The following is a 17,618-nucleotide window of genomic DNA, read 5'->3' as shown; positions in this document are numbered from 1 at the left end:
CATTAAAAAGCTTCAAACTGCCCAAAATACAGCAGCAAGACTCATCTTTTGGAAAACTAAATAAGAAAGCGCCAAACCCCTAAGAGAAAAACTACACTGGCTCCCACTAAAAGAACGAATTGCGTTCAAAGTCTGCACCCTGGTTCACAAAATTGTTCACGGGGAAGCCCCGATCTATATGTCAGACATCATAGACCTACCTACGAGGAACACAAAAAGAACAGCACGCATATTCCTCAACCTCCACTATCCCAGCTGTAAAGGACTTAAATATAAATCTACATATGCTTCCAGTTTCTCCTACATATGCACGAAACTATGGAACGCACTACCGAATACATTAAGAACAATGCACGACCTAACAATCTTCCGTAAGCTACTGAAAACTGACCTATTGAAGAAGGCATACCTAAACGACCCATCCTAAATACGAAGCAACTGATTCTACAACAATTAGACAAAACCGAACTCTCTCCACTCAACTAGTTAACCTCATTGCTATTAACGAAAGCACACTATATGGACTACCACTTTATTCCCCATGCTGGAAATAAACTCTTTAAAGTTGATTATCCAACCTTTCTTTTAAATCACTCTATCATTCAGGGAGCTATACGTTATACCATAATGTACTCAACTTTACTATGTATGTAAGTACATTAATGTAATACCATCTGTAATCCTCAACCCGGTAATGGCAATCGCCATTATGGCATAGTGTAAGCCACATTGAGCCTGCAAATTGGTGGGAAAATGTGGGATACAAATGCTACAAATAATAATAATAATAATACGGGCTATGGTAATGTTGTAAAGTTGTGGGGAGTGGGGAGTGGGTTTGGGGAGGATTTAGGGGTCTCAGCACCCAAGGTAAGGGAGCTATGCACCTGGGACCTTTTTTTGTATTTTAAAAATATTTTTAGACGTGCCCGGTTGGTGTCCTGGCATGTCAGGGGGACCATTGCACTACAAATGCTGGCTCCTCCCATGACCAAATGCCTTGGATTTTGCCGGTTTTAAGATGGCCGGCATTTTTTCCATTATCACTGAAAAACAAAACCAGCGATGTCAAATCCGGCGAACTCTGGCATTTGGCCGGGCTAAACCGTATTATCAGAAAAAAAGATGGCTGGCCATCTTTTTCGATAATACGGTTCCGGCCAGCTGTTGCACTGCCGCCAAAATAGATCACCGGCGAACTATTTCGCCGGCGACGTTCGATTATGCCCCTCCACGTTGTAACCGCCCTATACCCAGTTATTCAATGCCAGAGCCTGGCCGTGGCCTGGCATTGAATTTCTGGGTTTAATGCTGCCAGCGGTCAGTAAAACACTGATCACTGTCGGTCAAATATCAGGCCTTTAGTTTTCATATGTACTCTTTGTTTTATTTTGATGTGTCCTACAATTATTTACACTTAAAAGGAGGAACGAAGAACACTATGGAGAAAGGACGGAGTAGTGTGGTCAACAGCAGGGCCACCGAGAGGGGGGTCTGGGGGAGCAAAATTCCCCAGGCCCGGCCTCCAAGGGGGAACCGGCATCGGGGTCTCTCTCTCTCTCCTGCCCGCGCTGCCTAATTACCGCCGGGAACGCCTACTCCCTGCCCCCCCATGCTAGATAATAAAAGTTATTTTCTAACTTAGGAAATGGCGGGTAGCTACCTCAGAACTACAGCAGGGCACCTGGGTACACCTGGAGGTAATGCTCTTTTGCCATGCGCTGCCTGCGTGGTACCACCGCTTTGTAAAAGGGCCCCGAAATTTGATTTGGTTTGGACTGATGATTATATTTACAACTTTTTCAGTGAATATAGCTTAAGGCGAGCTACATTCCAGTGCAGCAGGTATTTCCCTATCCCTGGTGGGCTCACAATTTAAGGGACCCTTTTACTAAAGTGGTTAAGTGGACCTCGAGCAAGTCACTTAACCCTCCATTGCCTCAGATACAAACTTAAGAGTCCTTTTACTAAAGCTTAGTGCACGCTAATGGACATTAGTGCATGCTAAATACTGTGCATCTTACTTTATGTCTATGGGCCACATAGCACTTAGCATGCTCTAATATCCATTAGCACACACTAAGCTTTAGTAAAAGGACTCTTAAGTTTGTATCTGAGGCAATGGAGGGTTAAATGATTTGCTCAAGGTCAGAAGGAGCCACAGTGAGATTTGAAGTGGGTGTTGTTGGTTCTCAGCCTGCTGCTCTAATCATTAGGCTTCCCCTCCAATCCATTAGTGATGTACACTAGTGCTAACCCACATATGAAGGTCCACATTTTAAATGATTCACGTATTTGTAATCTTTCATGTAGAAGAGTAGATTTTAATATAATTTTTCAAGGAGCTGTTTTTGGCTTGGTGAAAATCCAGGCATCTCTATAGTTCACCAAAAGAACAGTAAAATGCATCTCTGCCTTTTACTTTCTTACCTGTTATGAACTGGAGCAAATAGGGTCAAAGTCCGCCATACATCTAATAAATAACTGGAAATCAGAAATGTGTAGATACGCAGGTGTTCATCCATGAGGTAAGAACTCTGGCCTAGAATTTTCCACGGTAGAGACAATGGAGCCTTGAAATGTGTCAGTGACCTTCTGTTGCAGGACAAAGCCAGAACCACAAAAAGTTAGATTTCCCCTAATGCAATGATAGGGTGGCATGAATCTAACATGAAATGCTATGTTCCCTCTAAGCTGCATGAGAGTCCTCCACCCTCATTCCTGCCACTGGGGGGGGGGGGGGGGGGTGGTGCTTCAATACTGTGTTTTCAATGGCATGAGACAGGCAGGTTCTGCAGGACTCCGAGGGAATTTGGTTGTCCCTGGTGATTGAAAACATGACATTGAAGCACCGCCCTTCATCTACAGGAACACAGGAGGAGGACTCTCATACAGCTTAGAGGGAATGTTGCTTACATGATTGAAGCCAAAGCAGCATAAAGACAGGTGAAAAAAGATCCACCAGTTGATCCTTTCAACCATGCTTTGTAACACCATCCACTTAGCCAGCCACTGAAATGCCTTTGCACATCCCCCACTGATCAATGTCACCTTAGGCATGTGGTTTATCCGCCTCCCAGACCCCCTGAAGTTCATTTATGACCATGTAATTTGCTGTGCTCCCGATGCCTGCATCCACATGGCACCGTCCTCTCAAAGCGTTGCTGTTTACCATAATTTCATTACTGGTCTCGATCTCTGTCCCTCTAATTGCCTCAACAACAATCTCGCTAAATTAAATGTAATGAACTTTTTATGAAAATCGTTCTATAGAGTTTTTTTTTCTTGCAAGATGACTCGCCTGATGCATCGCATGTGCATTCTGGCTTGGCTCCAAGCAATTATTTTTCATTTCTCCCTCAGGTTGGATTACATCCCCATTAATTCTTTAATAAATAGGAAGACTGTTTGCTAGCAGGACCCGCCATCCTCCCAACCCCTTTCGTACCTCTTCTCCCACTCCTATGTTCCTTTCCCTGTTTCCTTGTCAACTCCACATCCCTTCTCTTGCCTTTCTCTACTCTCTTCTTTACTGTCACCTCCTGTACTTCCTTCACCTCCCAGCTTCCCTTTTACTCATGTTGAAATTAGTGGAGGAGTGGCCTAGTGGTTATACAAGTGGGCTCAAAACCGAAGAAGCCCAGTTCAAATCCCACTGTGGTGTTGGACAAGTCACTTAAACCTCCACTGCCTCATGTACAAACTTAAAAGGCAATTCTATAACTGTGTGCCAGTGGTTAGATGGCACATACCTGCAAGAATGTCACATTAATTGCCACTTACACACATACTTGCCCATAGCACATATGGCCAGGACATGGGTGTGTCTCCCACTGACACAAATACCTTATAGAATACTATCAAATGTGTGTGTAGCTTGCTACATTTATGCCTCATAAGTGGGTATGAATACATTTTGGCATGCCAATGCTGGTTTGTACTAGTATTCTATAATGGAAGTTTGGCACCCAGATGCCATTATAGAATTAGCAAGAACCATGCTACATCAGGCGCCCAAATGTAAATGCCAATTAATAGAATTGCTACCTTAGATTGTAAGTCCTCCAAGGGCTTACCTTGCGCTACTACTGAAAAATGTGTGAACTAAATCCAAGTAAATAAAACGTGGCTGCACATCAATGCACTCAAATTCATGGTCCAAACAAAGGGAGGAGAAAAACCCTACATATAGAACCAAACAAAAGGCAAAAGTAGGGGAAGCAGACAGACCTTCCAATCATCAAACAATGGATAGCACCAATGGTTCAATTAATGACTTGAAAATCTATTGGAACTTCACCAATATCCACAAGGGCACAAGGATGGGATATTTCATCACAAGGAGGAAACATACAAGGCACTGCAGACACAATGGACTCGACACAGATCTGCATTTTGGCAATTAATGCCTGCCTCAGGAGTCACAGATACTAAAAATGCAGTACTGCCAAATGAATATGCAGTATATCATCCAAGGAAAGAACATATGCAAGGAATGCAAGAGCACGGGAACTGCCAGAAATCCTCTCGGGTGATTGACAATTTTCTACTGCCAATATGTTGATGGTTTTATTGGCTGATTAAGTTGACACAGAGGTGGCCATTTTGTCTGCCAGTGATATCCTTGTCATCTGTCACGGCCTTGCCGTGACCCACGCCTTGACTCACCTTCCACTCATTGTTCTCTCGCCTCGATGAGAACCCAAAGACCTGTTGAGGGTTCTTGAACCAATGACAATTCGTATTTGAATTACAAGCAAGAGACCTCATTTCTGATAGGGCCAAAGTAGCCTATCTCATTTCCTTTCTTTCTGGTCCTCCTACCCTTGCCTGGGCCTCCCCTATGTGGGAGAGGAATGACCCTATATTGAACAATCTGGCTGTGTTTCTTCTCCATTTTCAAAGAATTTTCGAGGAACCTCAGCTACCTCAGTGGCCAAAGAGCTACTGAAACTATGACAAGGGTCACAGACTCTAGGGGACTATATTCGGTTCTGGACCCTAGCAGCTGAGCTGGAATGAAATAACAAGAGCTTAGCCACTGTGTTTTGGCAAGGCGCATCCACCCAGATTAAGGACGAACTGGCCAGGTATAAGCTTCCTACAAAGCTTGATGATCTCATTCTATTACATACATGAGTGGATATCTGCTTCCAAAAGCGAGCCCTAGAATGCCAGGCTGGTCGCAGGCCTTTTTGGTTAGCTCTGGCATTCCAGCGTAAACTGTGCCTTTCCCTTTGCAGTCTGCTTCAACCACCAGCAATGGGGAACCTATGCAGGTGGATCAGCTGGGGCTTTCAGATCAAGAGAAGCTGTGGAGATGGACACAGGATTTGTGCTTGTATTGTGGTGAGCAAGGATATTATGACCGCCGCTGCCTCAAGAAGCCGGGAAACCCACAAGTCTGGTTTGGCCAGGAAGGCAGGACTAGAATCCTCTTGACTAGCTCTCCACACCAGTTATTAGTTCCAGTTATTATTGATTTGGAACCCGAGTTCTTCATGGAAGCGTTCATAGATTCCTGAGCAGGAGGCAACTTCATTGATGAGGCCCTGGTTCGTCAATATCATATCCACACACAAAACTTGCCTTGACCCATCCGAATATCTTCTGTCTATGGGCACATTCATGGAGTTATCAAGACCAAAACACTCCAGTCTCTAGAGTGGGGTGTTGCACAGGGAGGCTATAGCGATGTATGTTCTGCAAATGACTGTGAATCCCATCATCCTGGGCCTTCCCTGGTTACAATGGCATAACCCCCAGATTGACTGGGTTCACAGTCAAACAGCAGTTTGGGGTCAGACCTGTCATGGACGGTGTTTGAGCTCCATCACACACCCCATGCCAATGGCCATTAGTAAGTTGAAGGTCGAGAAGACCTTACTTCAGGCCTACCAGGAGTCTGCAGATATTTTCTCTAAACAACGGGCTGAGATTCTTCTACCTCACCAGGGCTACAACTGTCCCATTGAGCTTCTGCCCAGGAAGACAACTCCCCAGGGCAGGGTCTATCCACTTTCACACCCCAGACCGAAGCCATGTCTGCCTATATCAAGGATAACTTGCAGGGCGGGGTTCATTTGTCCATGGCCAGGGCAGGATTCTTTTTTGTAGGCAAGAAGGATGGGGGGCTGTGACCGTGCATTGATTACAGGGATTTGAATGCAATTACCCTTACCACTCATCTTAGAACTCTTTGACCGTCTCCAAGGCACCTATCAAGCTCATTTTCAAAGCACTTAGCCTCCCAAAGTTCCATAGAAACCTATGGAACTTAGCCTCCCAAAGTGCTTTGAAAATATGCCTCTATGTCTTCACTAAATTAGATCTAAGAGGAGCCTATAACCTCATCCAGATCCAGGAGAGGGATGAGTGGAAAACAGTCTTCAACACTAGAGATGAGTACTATGAATATCTCATCATGCTATTTGGTCTCGTCAATGCCCCTGCATTTTTCCACAACTTCATTAATGACATATTATGAGACCTGTTGTACAAATGCATTCTTGTCTATCTTGACGATATCCTGATCCTCTCCCATTCGTTTAAACAACATAGGCAACATGTCAAGCTAGTGAACCAGTGCCAGCGTCAGAATCTGCTATTGGAGAAAGGTGTCTTTGAATGCTTCGAATTACCCTTTTAGGGGGACTTTATCTCAGATTGGGGGCTATGAATGGACCTGGCCAAGCTATCTGCCTCAGCCTCTGGCCCATCAAGCTCTCCAGAGATTCCTGGGCTTTGCCAACTATTACCGGAAGGTCATCCTGAATTACTCTACCATCGCAGGACCTCTGACTGCTCTCAACCAAAAGGAGGCTAATCCCTGGGAATGGCCACCTGAAGCCATAGCCACATTTGACCATCTGAAGCAGGCCTTCAAGACAGCTTCAATCCTTTTGACACCTTGATCCTGGGAAAAGATTCTATGTTGAAGTAGATGCCTCAGCTATTGGAGCAAGTGCCATCCTATCCCAGATACAGACCCGCAGAAAACTGCTTCCCTGTGCCTTCTTCTCATGGAAGTTTTCTCCAGCTGAGAAAAACTATACCATAGAAGACAAGGAACTTTTGGCCATAAAACTGGCAGTGGAAGACTGGCGCCACTTGCTCAAGGGAGCCAAATTCCCCCTTCATTGTATTGACCGACCATAAAAACTTGTTATATCTTCAAGAGACATGGTACTTAATCCATGACAAGCTTGACGGTCCTTGTTCTTCTCACATTTCAACTTCCAACTGTGCTTTTGACCAGTGGAGATGAATAACAAAGCAGACGCCCTGTCACGATCCATGGAATTAGGCAAAGAGACATCTGATCTCCAGCATATTATCAACCCAGCCCGAATCTTGACCACTACTGTCACATTGGTACCGCCAGGCAAGACTATCGTTCCTAGACGACTTCAGGAGAAGGTCATCAGATGGAGACATGAGTCTAGAATCACTGGTCATCCTGGAATTCGAGGTACCACAGAATTCATCTCCTGCTTATTCTGGTGGCCCACTCTCCAGAAAGATGTAAAGGAATTCATCTTGGCCTGTCCTGTGTGTGCTCGCCAGAAACCTTCCCATGCCTTTCCTTGGGGCCTTCTGCAACCATTTCCTGTTATCTATGGAGCTGTGGACACACATTGCAATGGATTTCATTAGGGATCATCCCCTCTCTAATGGGTACACTACCATATGGGTAGTGGTGGTGGACCATTTCTCGAAGACGCCCATTTCGGGCCCCTTGCTGAGTTACCAACTGCAGTTACTTTGGCCCAGCACTTTCTCAGGGAGATCTTCCATTTGCAGGGCTTATCCATGTCCACTGTCTCTTACCAGGATGTACAATTCATCTCCAAATTCTGGCGAAGCCTCAGTAGCTCCCTGCAGGTGAAATTGGAATTCTCCAGTCCTCTGGATTCCATCCACAGACTAACGGGCAAACCAAAAGAATAAATCAGAGTCTGAAGACCTTCCTGTGAGCTTATGTTTCTGTCCTCCAGGACAATTGGTCTCAGCTGTCACCTTGGGCAGAGTTCTGTCATAATAATCATGTAAGTGCATCCACCAAGGCCTCCCCTTTCTGGATTGTTTTTGGCCAACACCCCCAGGTACCTAAGCCTTTACACCTGCCTCTAGAAGTCCCTGCAGTTACAAAGACTATTACTTCACTGTCTCAGATTTGGAAAACCACCCAGGATCTCCTACTTGAAATGACCCAGACAGTCAAGCAACAAGCTGATAAAAAGAGACGTTCTGAACCCCACTTCCAGATAGGGGACTTGGTATGGCTTTCCACATGGAATTTGTGCCTTCAACCAGGTTCACCCCTTAATTCATTGGGCGGTACACAATGACCTGTCAGATCGGTCTGTCATGTACCATCTGAAACTCCCAGCTAACCTATGGATCCACAACACCTTTCATGTGTCCTTACTGAAACCTCTGTTATTGAGAACTAAAACTAAGGTTGTCCCTATGCCACTATTGGTTGATGCAGACCCCAACCAGGAGTATGAAGCGCAGGCTATACTAGACTCATGAAGAGTACGAGGCAGATTGCAATACCTCATTGCTTGGAAAGGCTTTGGCACCGAGGACAATTCCTGGGAACCAGCAGCTCAAGTCCATGCTCCAGTCCTCATCCGCCAGTTTCACTGCTTGTACCCTCACAAACCCAAACCCAGGCCCGGGTGCAGGGGGGGCATTGAGGAGGAGGTACTGTCATGGCCTTGCCGTGACCCATGCCCCAACTCACTTTCCAATGCTCTGAGGTCGCTCAATCTCCCCATCTCTGACACTCCAGGTGCTTCCATGTTGGCTGTCTCCCCGTTTACGCAGTGCCACTGGTTCCATTAGGCACACGTGTGCGCCCCTGCCTGGAACTTAGCCCTGAGGCGGGATTTGAGAGAGAGTGTTTTGCTCTGACATTAGGGGGCAGGGGCTCCATGACCTCTCCTCCCTTGTCTTCACAACTCGTTTCCTGGGTCCTTCTTACCAAGTCCGCTGGTCTCCTGGTTCCTGCTTGCCAAATCCACTGGTCTTCTGGTTTCTGCTTGCCAAGTCTGCTGGGTCTCCTGGTTCCTGCTTGCCAAGTCCGCTGGTCCCCTGGTTCCTGTTTTCCAAGCTTCAGCCTTGTCTCCTGCTGCCTGCTGTGCTTAACTCCTGTCTTGCCTCGTCTTCCTCTCCTTCAGAGGTGACCTGTCTGCCATGGTCAGGGCTCCGGTGCCGGTTCCAAAGCTCACCACTCCGGATCACAACACCATCACAGGCTTTGTACTCTAGTTTCAGTATATGCCCAAGGCGATGGCAATATTTTAAGTTCCATTGGTCCCAGTGTAAATTTTTTTTTTAATACAGCTATTTTTCTGGGATCCTACTGAAAAGAGAATGTGTGCATCGGTGACATCATTAGCCATGAACAACCATAAGGTAGGTCTCCCTTAGCATGCATGATCAGAGTGTGATCAGGAAGTAGGTCTCCTTTACATAGCACACAAGACTGCAGCCTAAGTGAATTTGTAATCATGGCTGAGGCTGGGGCTAGTGCTAGTGGGGGATGGGGGTAGCTAGTTTTTGCAGCACACTGTGATGGGGGAGACACTGCCCCAGCCTTTTTCCCTACTAGTTTCACACACAGAAAGCTGTAGGAGAGGTTTAGAGCTCAAAGCGAGGAAAACACCCAAAGCGTAAACCCCTCAGTGGAAAGGATTTTTCTTTAGGTTGCAGCAGTCCAGGGAATGGCACAGAATGCTGAGTGGAAAGATATCAGCCCTTAAGAACCATTAAGGGAAAGAAGAAGGAGGACCCTTTAAGGCTGGGGGGGGGGGGGGGGGGGGGGGAGGGGAAGAGAGAGCATAGAAAGCAAGTGATTCTTGCAGGCTGGGCTCCTGGGCCCCACCCCTGGGGGGATTAAAGTTCTCACCCCCAAGTGGGAAAGGGGGGGGGGGGAGGAAGGGTTGGGCTGGCTGGCATTTCAGGTTTTCATTACCAGGGCGATGTGGTAGCTGCATTAGTCCACTTTTAAAGGTAATCAATAGAAATAAAATAAAACATAGAAAAGAAAATAAGATGCTACCTTTTTTATTGGACTAACTTAATACATTTTTTTTATTAACATTCGAAGGTAACCCTTCTTCATCAAGGTCCCTGAAAAGGTGTCTGGTGGAACCAGGAAGAAAGTACAGAGGTTGGTGAAACCAGGTTTTTCCTGCAACCCTGGCTAAGTGCTGCAGACATTCTTGCCAGATCTAAGTGACTCAGCTGGGTCCCAGGGGCTGAGGGAAGTATGGAGACTGTGAAACTGGCAGTGGTGAAAGGAACAAGCCTCTAGGGAGACTGGAGAGAGAGGTATTGACAAGTCACTTCTGGTGCAGATATTCTAGCTGGAGCCCCGTGACTCAGCAGTGTTCAAAGGGCTGGGGAAGGGGCTGGAGGGTGAAAGCAACAAGCCTCTGGAGAGAGAGGTATGAACAAGGTACTTTTGAAAGGGAGAATCTCCATGTGCTCTTTGTGAGAGCATGGCTCAAAGTAAGCCCTGCTGATAAACCCACCAGAAGCAGCTAGAAAGGATCCCAGGCTAGAAAATAAAAGAAAGCCTTTGGGATACCTGTGGAAAATGTTCAGGCTTGTATAAGAACACCAGCCTTTGCCACAAAGTGGAGATTGTTTTGTTTGGAAGTTAATAAATTGATCTTAACTCTGGACTTTGGTGTGCTTTTGAGCTCCTAGAAACTAAGGGGCTCTTTTACTAAGCCACGTAGGCATCTACATGCGCCGAACACATGCCAAATTGTAGTTACCGCCCGGTTACCGTGTGACCCTTGCGGTAATTTCAATTTTGGTGCGCGTCTGCTACGTGCGTCTGAAAAATATATATATTTTTTGGTGTGCATAACAGACATGCGCCAAGTGGCATTTGACCACCCAGATTCTTTACCGCTAGGTCAATGGCTGGTGGTAAGGTCTCAGACCCAAAATAGACGTGCGGCAATTTTGATGTTGCCGCATGTCTATTTTTGGCTAAAAAAGAGGACTTTTTTACAGGCGTGCTAAAAAAATGGATTGGCGCATGCCCAAAAACCGCGCCTACACTACCGCAAGCCATTTTTCAGTGCGCCTTTGTAAAAGGACCCCTAAAGTGGTTCTCCTGATCTAAAAATGGCCAGTACTTGAAGTTGGTGGTTCCTAACCATGACGAGGGTGACCAGACACAACACACTGGGTCAGACAAAAACACTACCAGGGAAGAGACAATCCCTGGTACATAGTACCTCCCCATATCACCTTGCACCACCCAGTCACTGACCTTGACAAAGTTCTTCCTGAAAAATAAGCAGAGTAGTCGTATTTCCATCAAACATCTTATCCCTGCATAACATGCTGATCAAGGGGGTGAGCACTGCATGAAAGGGGCAGCTCCTCACTCTTCTTGCCTACTCTACCATTCCGTGAAGCAAAGGGCATGGGATGGGGATAAAAGAGGGCAGGAGAAGAACAGTTTTCACAGGAAGATGAAAGCATTGTCCCTTTGCTGGTTTCTCTTATCTCTGGTAGGCCTGGATTTAGAGAAGGGGAGGGAAGGGAAGAAATTTTGGATTTAGCTCATGATTTTTTCAGTAGTAGCTCAGGGTGAATTACATTCAGATACAGTAGGTATTTCCTGTCCTGTCCCTGGGGGCTTACAATCTAAGCAACCTCAGTAGATGCCCAGGGTACTTGAGTTTGAAGGTATGTAGTTCATGGTGTAATCAAGAGCCTGATTCTACTTGCTTTAGGACCATGATCTCGGGGGGGGGGGGGGGGTGGAAGACGACACTCCCCTCCTAATTGCTCTCCAGTCCTGCCTCTCCTACCTGGAATATACTGAGAAAGAAACATCCTGTCCACAAAAACTGACTCCGCCTACAGTATCTGAACCAAATTAGACTCTTCACATAGGAAATGATGGACCATCCGCAAGGTATGCAAAGGACGCTGCACCTCTCCCACAGGAAGAGAACCCTACCTAAAAGATATAGAAACTGATTCAGATTACAGTGTCATACCAAATTAGACTCTTCACACAGAAAGTGATGACCACCCCCAAGGTGTATGAAGTAAAGTACTTTGAAAAAAAGACTGTTGGAGCAAAAACATAAAGCAAAAACTGTTTTAAGTATATTAGAAGCAAGAAGCCGGTAAAGGAATCAGTTGGAATGCTAGATGTCTGAAGTGTAAAGGGGGCATTCAGGGAAGATAAGGCCATAGCAGAGAGATTAAATTAATTCTTTGCTTCGGTTTTCACCAAGGAAGATGTGGGAGAGATACCAGTGCCAGAAATAGTAGTTAGTGATGATGAATCAGAGAAACTGAAACAAATATCTGTAAACCTGGAAGATGTAATGAAGCAATTTGACAAACTGAAGAGTAGCAAATCACCTGGACCGGATGGTATATATCCCTGAGGATTAAAAAATGAACTTACAGAGCTAATGTTAGTAATATGTAATTTATATTTAAAATCAAGCATAGTACCAGAACATTGGAGGGTGGCCAATGTAATGCCAATTTTTTAAAAGGGTTCCAGAGGTGATCTGGGAAATTATAGACCAGTGAGCCTGATTTTGGTATCAGGCAAAATGGTAGAGACTGTTATAACGAACAAAATTAGAGAGCATATACATAAGCATGGGTTAATGAGACAAAGCCAACATGGATTTAGTCAAGGGAAATCTTGCCTCACCAATCTACTACATTTCTTTGATGGGGTGAATAAACATGCAGATAAAAGTGACAAAGTACCTCGTGAAAGCCTCGTGAGGAAATTAGCAAGTCTTGGCTAGGAGGTAATGTCCTATTGTGAATTTAAAACTGGTTAAAGATAGAAAACAGAGAGTAGGGTTAAATGGTCAGTATGCCCAATGGAGAAGGGTAGATAGTGGAGTTCCCCAGGGGTCTGTGCTGAGACTGCTGCTTTTTTACATATTTATAAATAATCTACAGATGGGAATAACTAGTGAGGAATTAAATTTGCTGGTGACACAAAGTTATTCAAAGTTGTTAAATCACAAGAGGATTGTAAAACATTGCAAGAGGACCTTACAAGACTGGAAGACTGGGCATCCAAATGGCAGATGACATTTAATGTGAGCAAGTGCAAAGTGATGCATGTGGGAAAGAGGAACCCAAACTACAGCTACATTATGCAAGGTTCCACATTACAAATCACTGCCCAGGAAAAGGACCTAGGTGTCAGCGACAGTTAAGAAAACAGTTAGGAATTATTAGGAAAGGAATGGAAAACAAACATAAGAATATTATAATGCTTTTGTATCACTCCATGATGTGACCGCACCTTGAATACTGTGTGCAATTCTGGTCACTGCATCTCAAAAAAGATGCAGTAGAATTAGAAAAGATACATAGAAGGGTGATAAAAATGATAAAGTGGATGGGACAACTTCCCTGTGAGGAAATACAAAAGTTGCTTGGGCTCTTCAGCTTGGAGAAGAGACAGCTGAGAGGAGATATTATAGAGGTCTATAAAATACTGAGTGAGTGGAACGGGTAGACGTGAATTGCTTGCTCACTCTTTCCCAAAAATACTAGGACTAGGGGGCATACAATGAAGCTACTAAGTAGTAAATTTAAAACAAACCGGAGAAAATATTTCTTCACTCAACGTGTAATTAAAATCTGGAATTCGTTGCCAAAGAATGTGGTAAAAGCAGTTAGCAGGGTTTAAAAAAGATTTGGCTAATTCCCTAAAAGATAAGACCATAAGCCATTATTAAGATGGACTTAAAACTGACTGCTTGTTTCTAGGATAAGCAGAATAAAATCTGTTTTACTGTTCTGGAATCTTGCCAGGTACTTATGACCTGGATTGGCCACTGTTGGGAACAGGATGCTGGGCTTGATGGACCTTTGATCTGTCCAAGAATGGTAACCCTTATGTTCTTATGGTACACTCCTTCACAGGAAGAGACCCCCACCTTAAGTATCTTGAGAAAGTAATATCCTGTCCACTAAAACTGACTCAGACTACAGTATCTGAAAAAAATTAGACTCTTCACACAGGAAATGACCTCTCAAACTATGCAATTAGCAGGAAATAACTAAAGCACCCGATAACAGTGACATATTTTGGAAGTGGGTGGTGAGAATGAGGATTATATCTCAAAATCTTTGCTGAAATGTACTGAACTGCACAAACTGCTCTGTAACCAAACAGTGCAAAAAACTATGAGCTAAATTTTCAGCAGGGTGATATCTGTATTAGTTTATTCAACTAAGATATCTGTACAAAATTATATGACTATTCAATGACGACAAATGTGTAACCTTCAGTGTGGAATATTCAGGTATAACTTTGTATGGCTGCGTTACTCATGTATTGTTTAGCTGCACTTACACATAGGGAGGGTAATTTAAAACAGATTCCTCAGTGGGGAGACCAAATAGGTGCCTATGAGTTTATTTTATAAAGACACATGGATGTCCTTACAAAATTCCAGTATAAGCCCTACCAAAATTGCAGCCACAAAGTGGACACATATTAAGCATTAAACATAAGTTAATTCCAGCTCTGGAGCTGTGCATATGTACAGGCGGAAGTACATAAGAAGGTGCTTATTCTAAAATCTACATGCATACTTTGTGACTCCACATGCACTCTGTCCAAAATCCTCCCGACTAAGTCTATACCCAGGTTCAGAATGCAGCAGTTAGATTAGCTGCTAGAGTTTCCAAATTCCCTCATATATCACCAATTTTAAAACAGAACATAAGGAAAAGGGGGCTTCATATACTGCCTTTTTGCAACTACCTTCAAAGCGGTTTACATATTATATACAGGTACTTATTTGTATCTGGGGCAATGAAGGGTTAATTTATTTATTTTATTTAGATTTTGCTCACACCTTTTTCAGTAGTAGCTCAAGGTGAGTTACATTCAGGTACACTGGATATTTCTCTGTCCCAGGAGGGCTCACAATCTAAGTTTGTACCTGAGGCAATGGAGTGTTAAGTGACTTACCCAAGATCACAAGGAGCAGCAGTGGGATTTGAATCGGCCACCTCTGGATTGCAAGACAGGTGCTCTAACCACTAGGCCACTACTCCACTCCACTTGCCCTGAGTCAGGAGGAGCTGCAGTGGGAATTGAACCCAGTTCCCCAGGATCAAAGTCCACTACTCCTCTACTCCATAAGGACATAAGCATTGTCATATTGGGACAGACCAACAGTGGACAATCCACCTCACAAGTACCTGGCAAGATTTTATGCTGCTTATCCTAGAAATAAGTGGTGGATTTTCCCAAGCCCATCTTAATAATGGCTTATGGACTTTTCTTTTAAGAAATTATCCAAACTTTTTTAAACCCTGCTAAGCTAACTGCTATTATCACATTCCAGAGCTTAATTGCATGTTAAGTGAAGAAATATTTTCTCCACTAAATTTACTACTTACTAGCTTCACGGCATGCCCCTTAGTCCTAGTATTTTTGGAAAGAGTAAACAAGCGATTTACCTTTACCCGTTCCACTCCACTCAATATTTTATAGACCTCTATCATATCTCCCCTCATTCGTTCCATCCCTTTTATCATTTTCATCGCACTTGTCTGTACCTTTTCTAATTCTGCTACATCTTTTTAGAAATGCGCAATGTAAGATACCAATCGGTGTGCATTGTTAGCACTTAGTTTATAGAATTATTCCCCTACAGTATGTTCTTTTGAGGTAATTTTATTTCAGCCCTTTTTTATGGTATAAAGCCATATATGCGTGAAAAAGCCTCTGTCTCTTGGGAGTAATTTTAAAAGGATTTCTGTGCTTGACATAGCATTTCAGGTGCAGAAATGGGCCTTTGTAGAGTTGCTCAGTTTGAACCTGCATAAAAGCATTAATGCAGGTCAAACTCTCTCATACTGTTATGTACTGTTAAGGTAGATGTTGCAGGGGGAAGAACAGGCCAGACTTTAGAGGAAGTGCATTTTTATATGCATTTTATTCAGTTTATAAAATCATGCATAAATCCCAGCAGGTAGCGTGCATATCTACACCTGCTCCAAAGGAAGTGCAAATAGATGCGTTCTTAGTTTTGGGGAATGTATGCATAAAACTGGCCAGTAAAGTCTCAATTATCTGACATAAATGGCACCGACCCGTTTTCAGATAAGTGAAAAGTTGGGTAATACGGAAAACAATAGTAACCCCTCAAACAATGCATAAACAAAGGTTGTAAAAGCAGGGTCCCAAGTCTGAAACAGTGTTTCAGGTGTGAAACTTCCCTTTGTGCTAGGCCGGAAAGTAGAAAGAGACATGATGATGTCACCGGGGGGGTGGTGTCTGTCGGATATGCCAGATGATTCGATTAGCGAAGGTCAGATAATCAAGATTGTACTGTATTTCATAACATAAAGTATGCACTTGATTTAGCTTAAGTACCTGTACGCAATATGTAAACCGCTTTGATTGTAACCACAGCAAGGCAAAATATCAAATCCCATCCCCTATCCCCTTTCTAATATAGGTGTATCGGTGCCTTCATGCTGCAAAGCCAAAATACCAGTCAGCTTTAAAATGGCTAAGATTAGAGATAACAATAAATATGAGCAAGGGTTGGCCATTCTGCAAGCCAAAATAATATTTTTAAACACTTAGCAGTTGACACCCAATATCAACATCTCTCTCTCTCTTAAATATGCACTTTGACCTCTCTCACACACACTTCCTGAAGTAGCACCATTTCACAGGAAGTGACCTCTCTTCACAAGGAGTGATCCTTCCATGTTATTTAATGAAATGGCATCCCTCCAGGAGGCAAAAGTAGAGGCTGGCCAAAGACGAATCACCTCTGGAGATATAGTCCAACAATCTTTATTGAAGCAAATAAGGAAAGGACCCGACACGGTCCGTGTTTCAGCGCATGTAAGCGCCTACATCAGGGGTCAAGTAATAAACTCTATGAGTCAAGAGATAAATAATTAAAACATATATAATACTGTTCAAAAATACAACATGATTGAAAACATTTGACAAAATAAAAAGCAACCAATTGGCAACATATACATAAATTAAAAGTATATTGAAAATTATACATAAAATGTTTATAAACATGTACATATATTGTTAAAGAACAATAGTAAAATCTATATTAGTAAAACATAAATAAAAACAAAAATAAAAACATAACCTAATGTAAACTTTGATGAAAAATAACGAGTCATATTTATACAGAAACAATGTAAAAAACTCAACACATATAAAATAATTCAGAACAAGCATGTTTGCTAGTCTATTGCCAAATGTATAAAAAAATGTGCTAATAGCAGAGAGTAAAGTAACGGAACGATTCAACAAAATGTGAATACAAATTAAATAATGAACTTGAAATAGCAGCCCCCCCCCCCCAAAAAAAAAATTGTTGAATCATTCCATTACTTACTCTCTGCTTCAATAAAGACTGTTGGACTATATCTCCAGTGGTGATTTGTCTTTGGTCAGTCTCTACTTTTGTCTGCTGTGATTCTTTGTCATAGAAGGATCCCCTGCTTTGTTCGCTGATCCCTCCAGGAGGTACTTTTACCCCATATGCAGTAGGAACGTGCATAAGTTTCACCTGTTTTATGAAGGGAAC

The 17,618-nt window shown here is 43.5% G+C and overlaps 1 protein-coding gene across 24 annotated transcripts in view; it reads right to left on the bottom strand.

Annotated features, from left to right (window-relative positions):
• NRXN2 (neurexin 2) overlaps positions 1–17,618 on the bottom strand; it is a 1,346,335-nt gene that overhangs the window by 1,293,023 nt on the left and 35,694 nt on the right. For 4 of the 24 annotated variants that reach the window (XM_030218496.1, XM_030218492.1, XM_030218493.1 and 1 more), the window contains exon 3: positions 4,669–4,674. The exons of the other annotated variants lie outside the window; for them this stretch is intronic. In XM_030218496.1, the coding sequence (XP_030074356.1) occupies positions 4,669–4,674 (6 nt within the window). The remainder of the gene's footprint in view (positions 1–4,668; positions 4,675–17,618) is intronic. 24 annotated transcript variants of the gene reach the window in all.

This window comes from Microcaecilia unicolor, chromosome 11 (genome assembly GCF_901765095.1).
Source record: "Microcaecilia unicolor chromosome 11, aMicUni1.1, whole genome shotgun sequence".
NCBI classification, from domain to species: Eukaryota; Metazoa; Chordata; class Amphibia; order Gymnophiona; family Siphonopidae; genus Microcaecilia; species Microcaecilia unicolor.
Note: the sequence above shows the minus strand (reverse complement) of the source record. Positions and strands in the feature narration are given on the sequence as shown.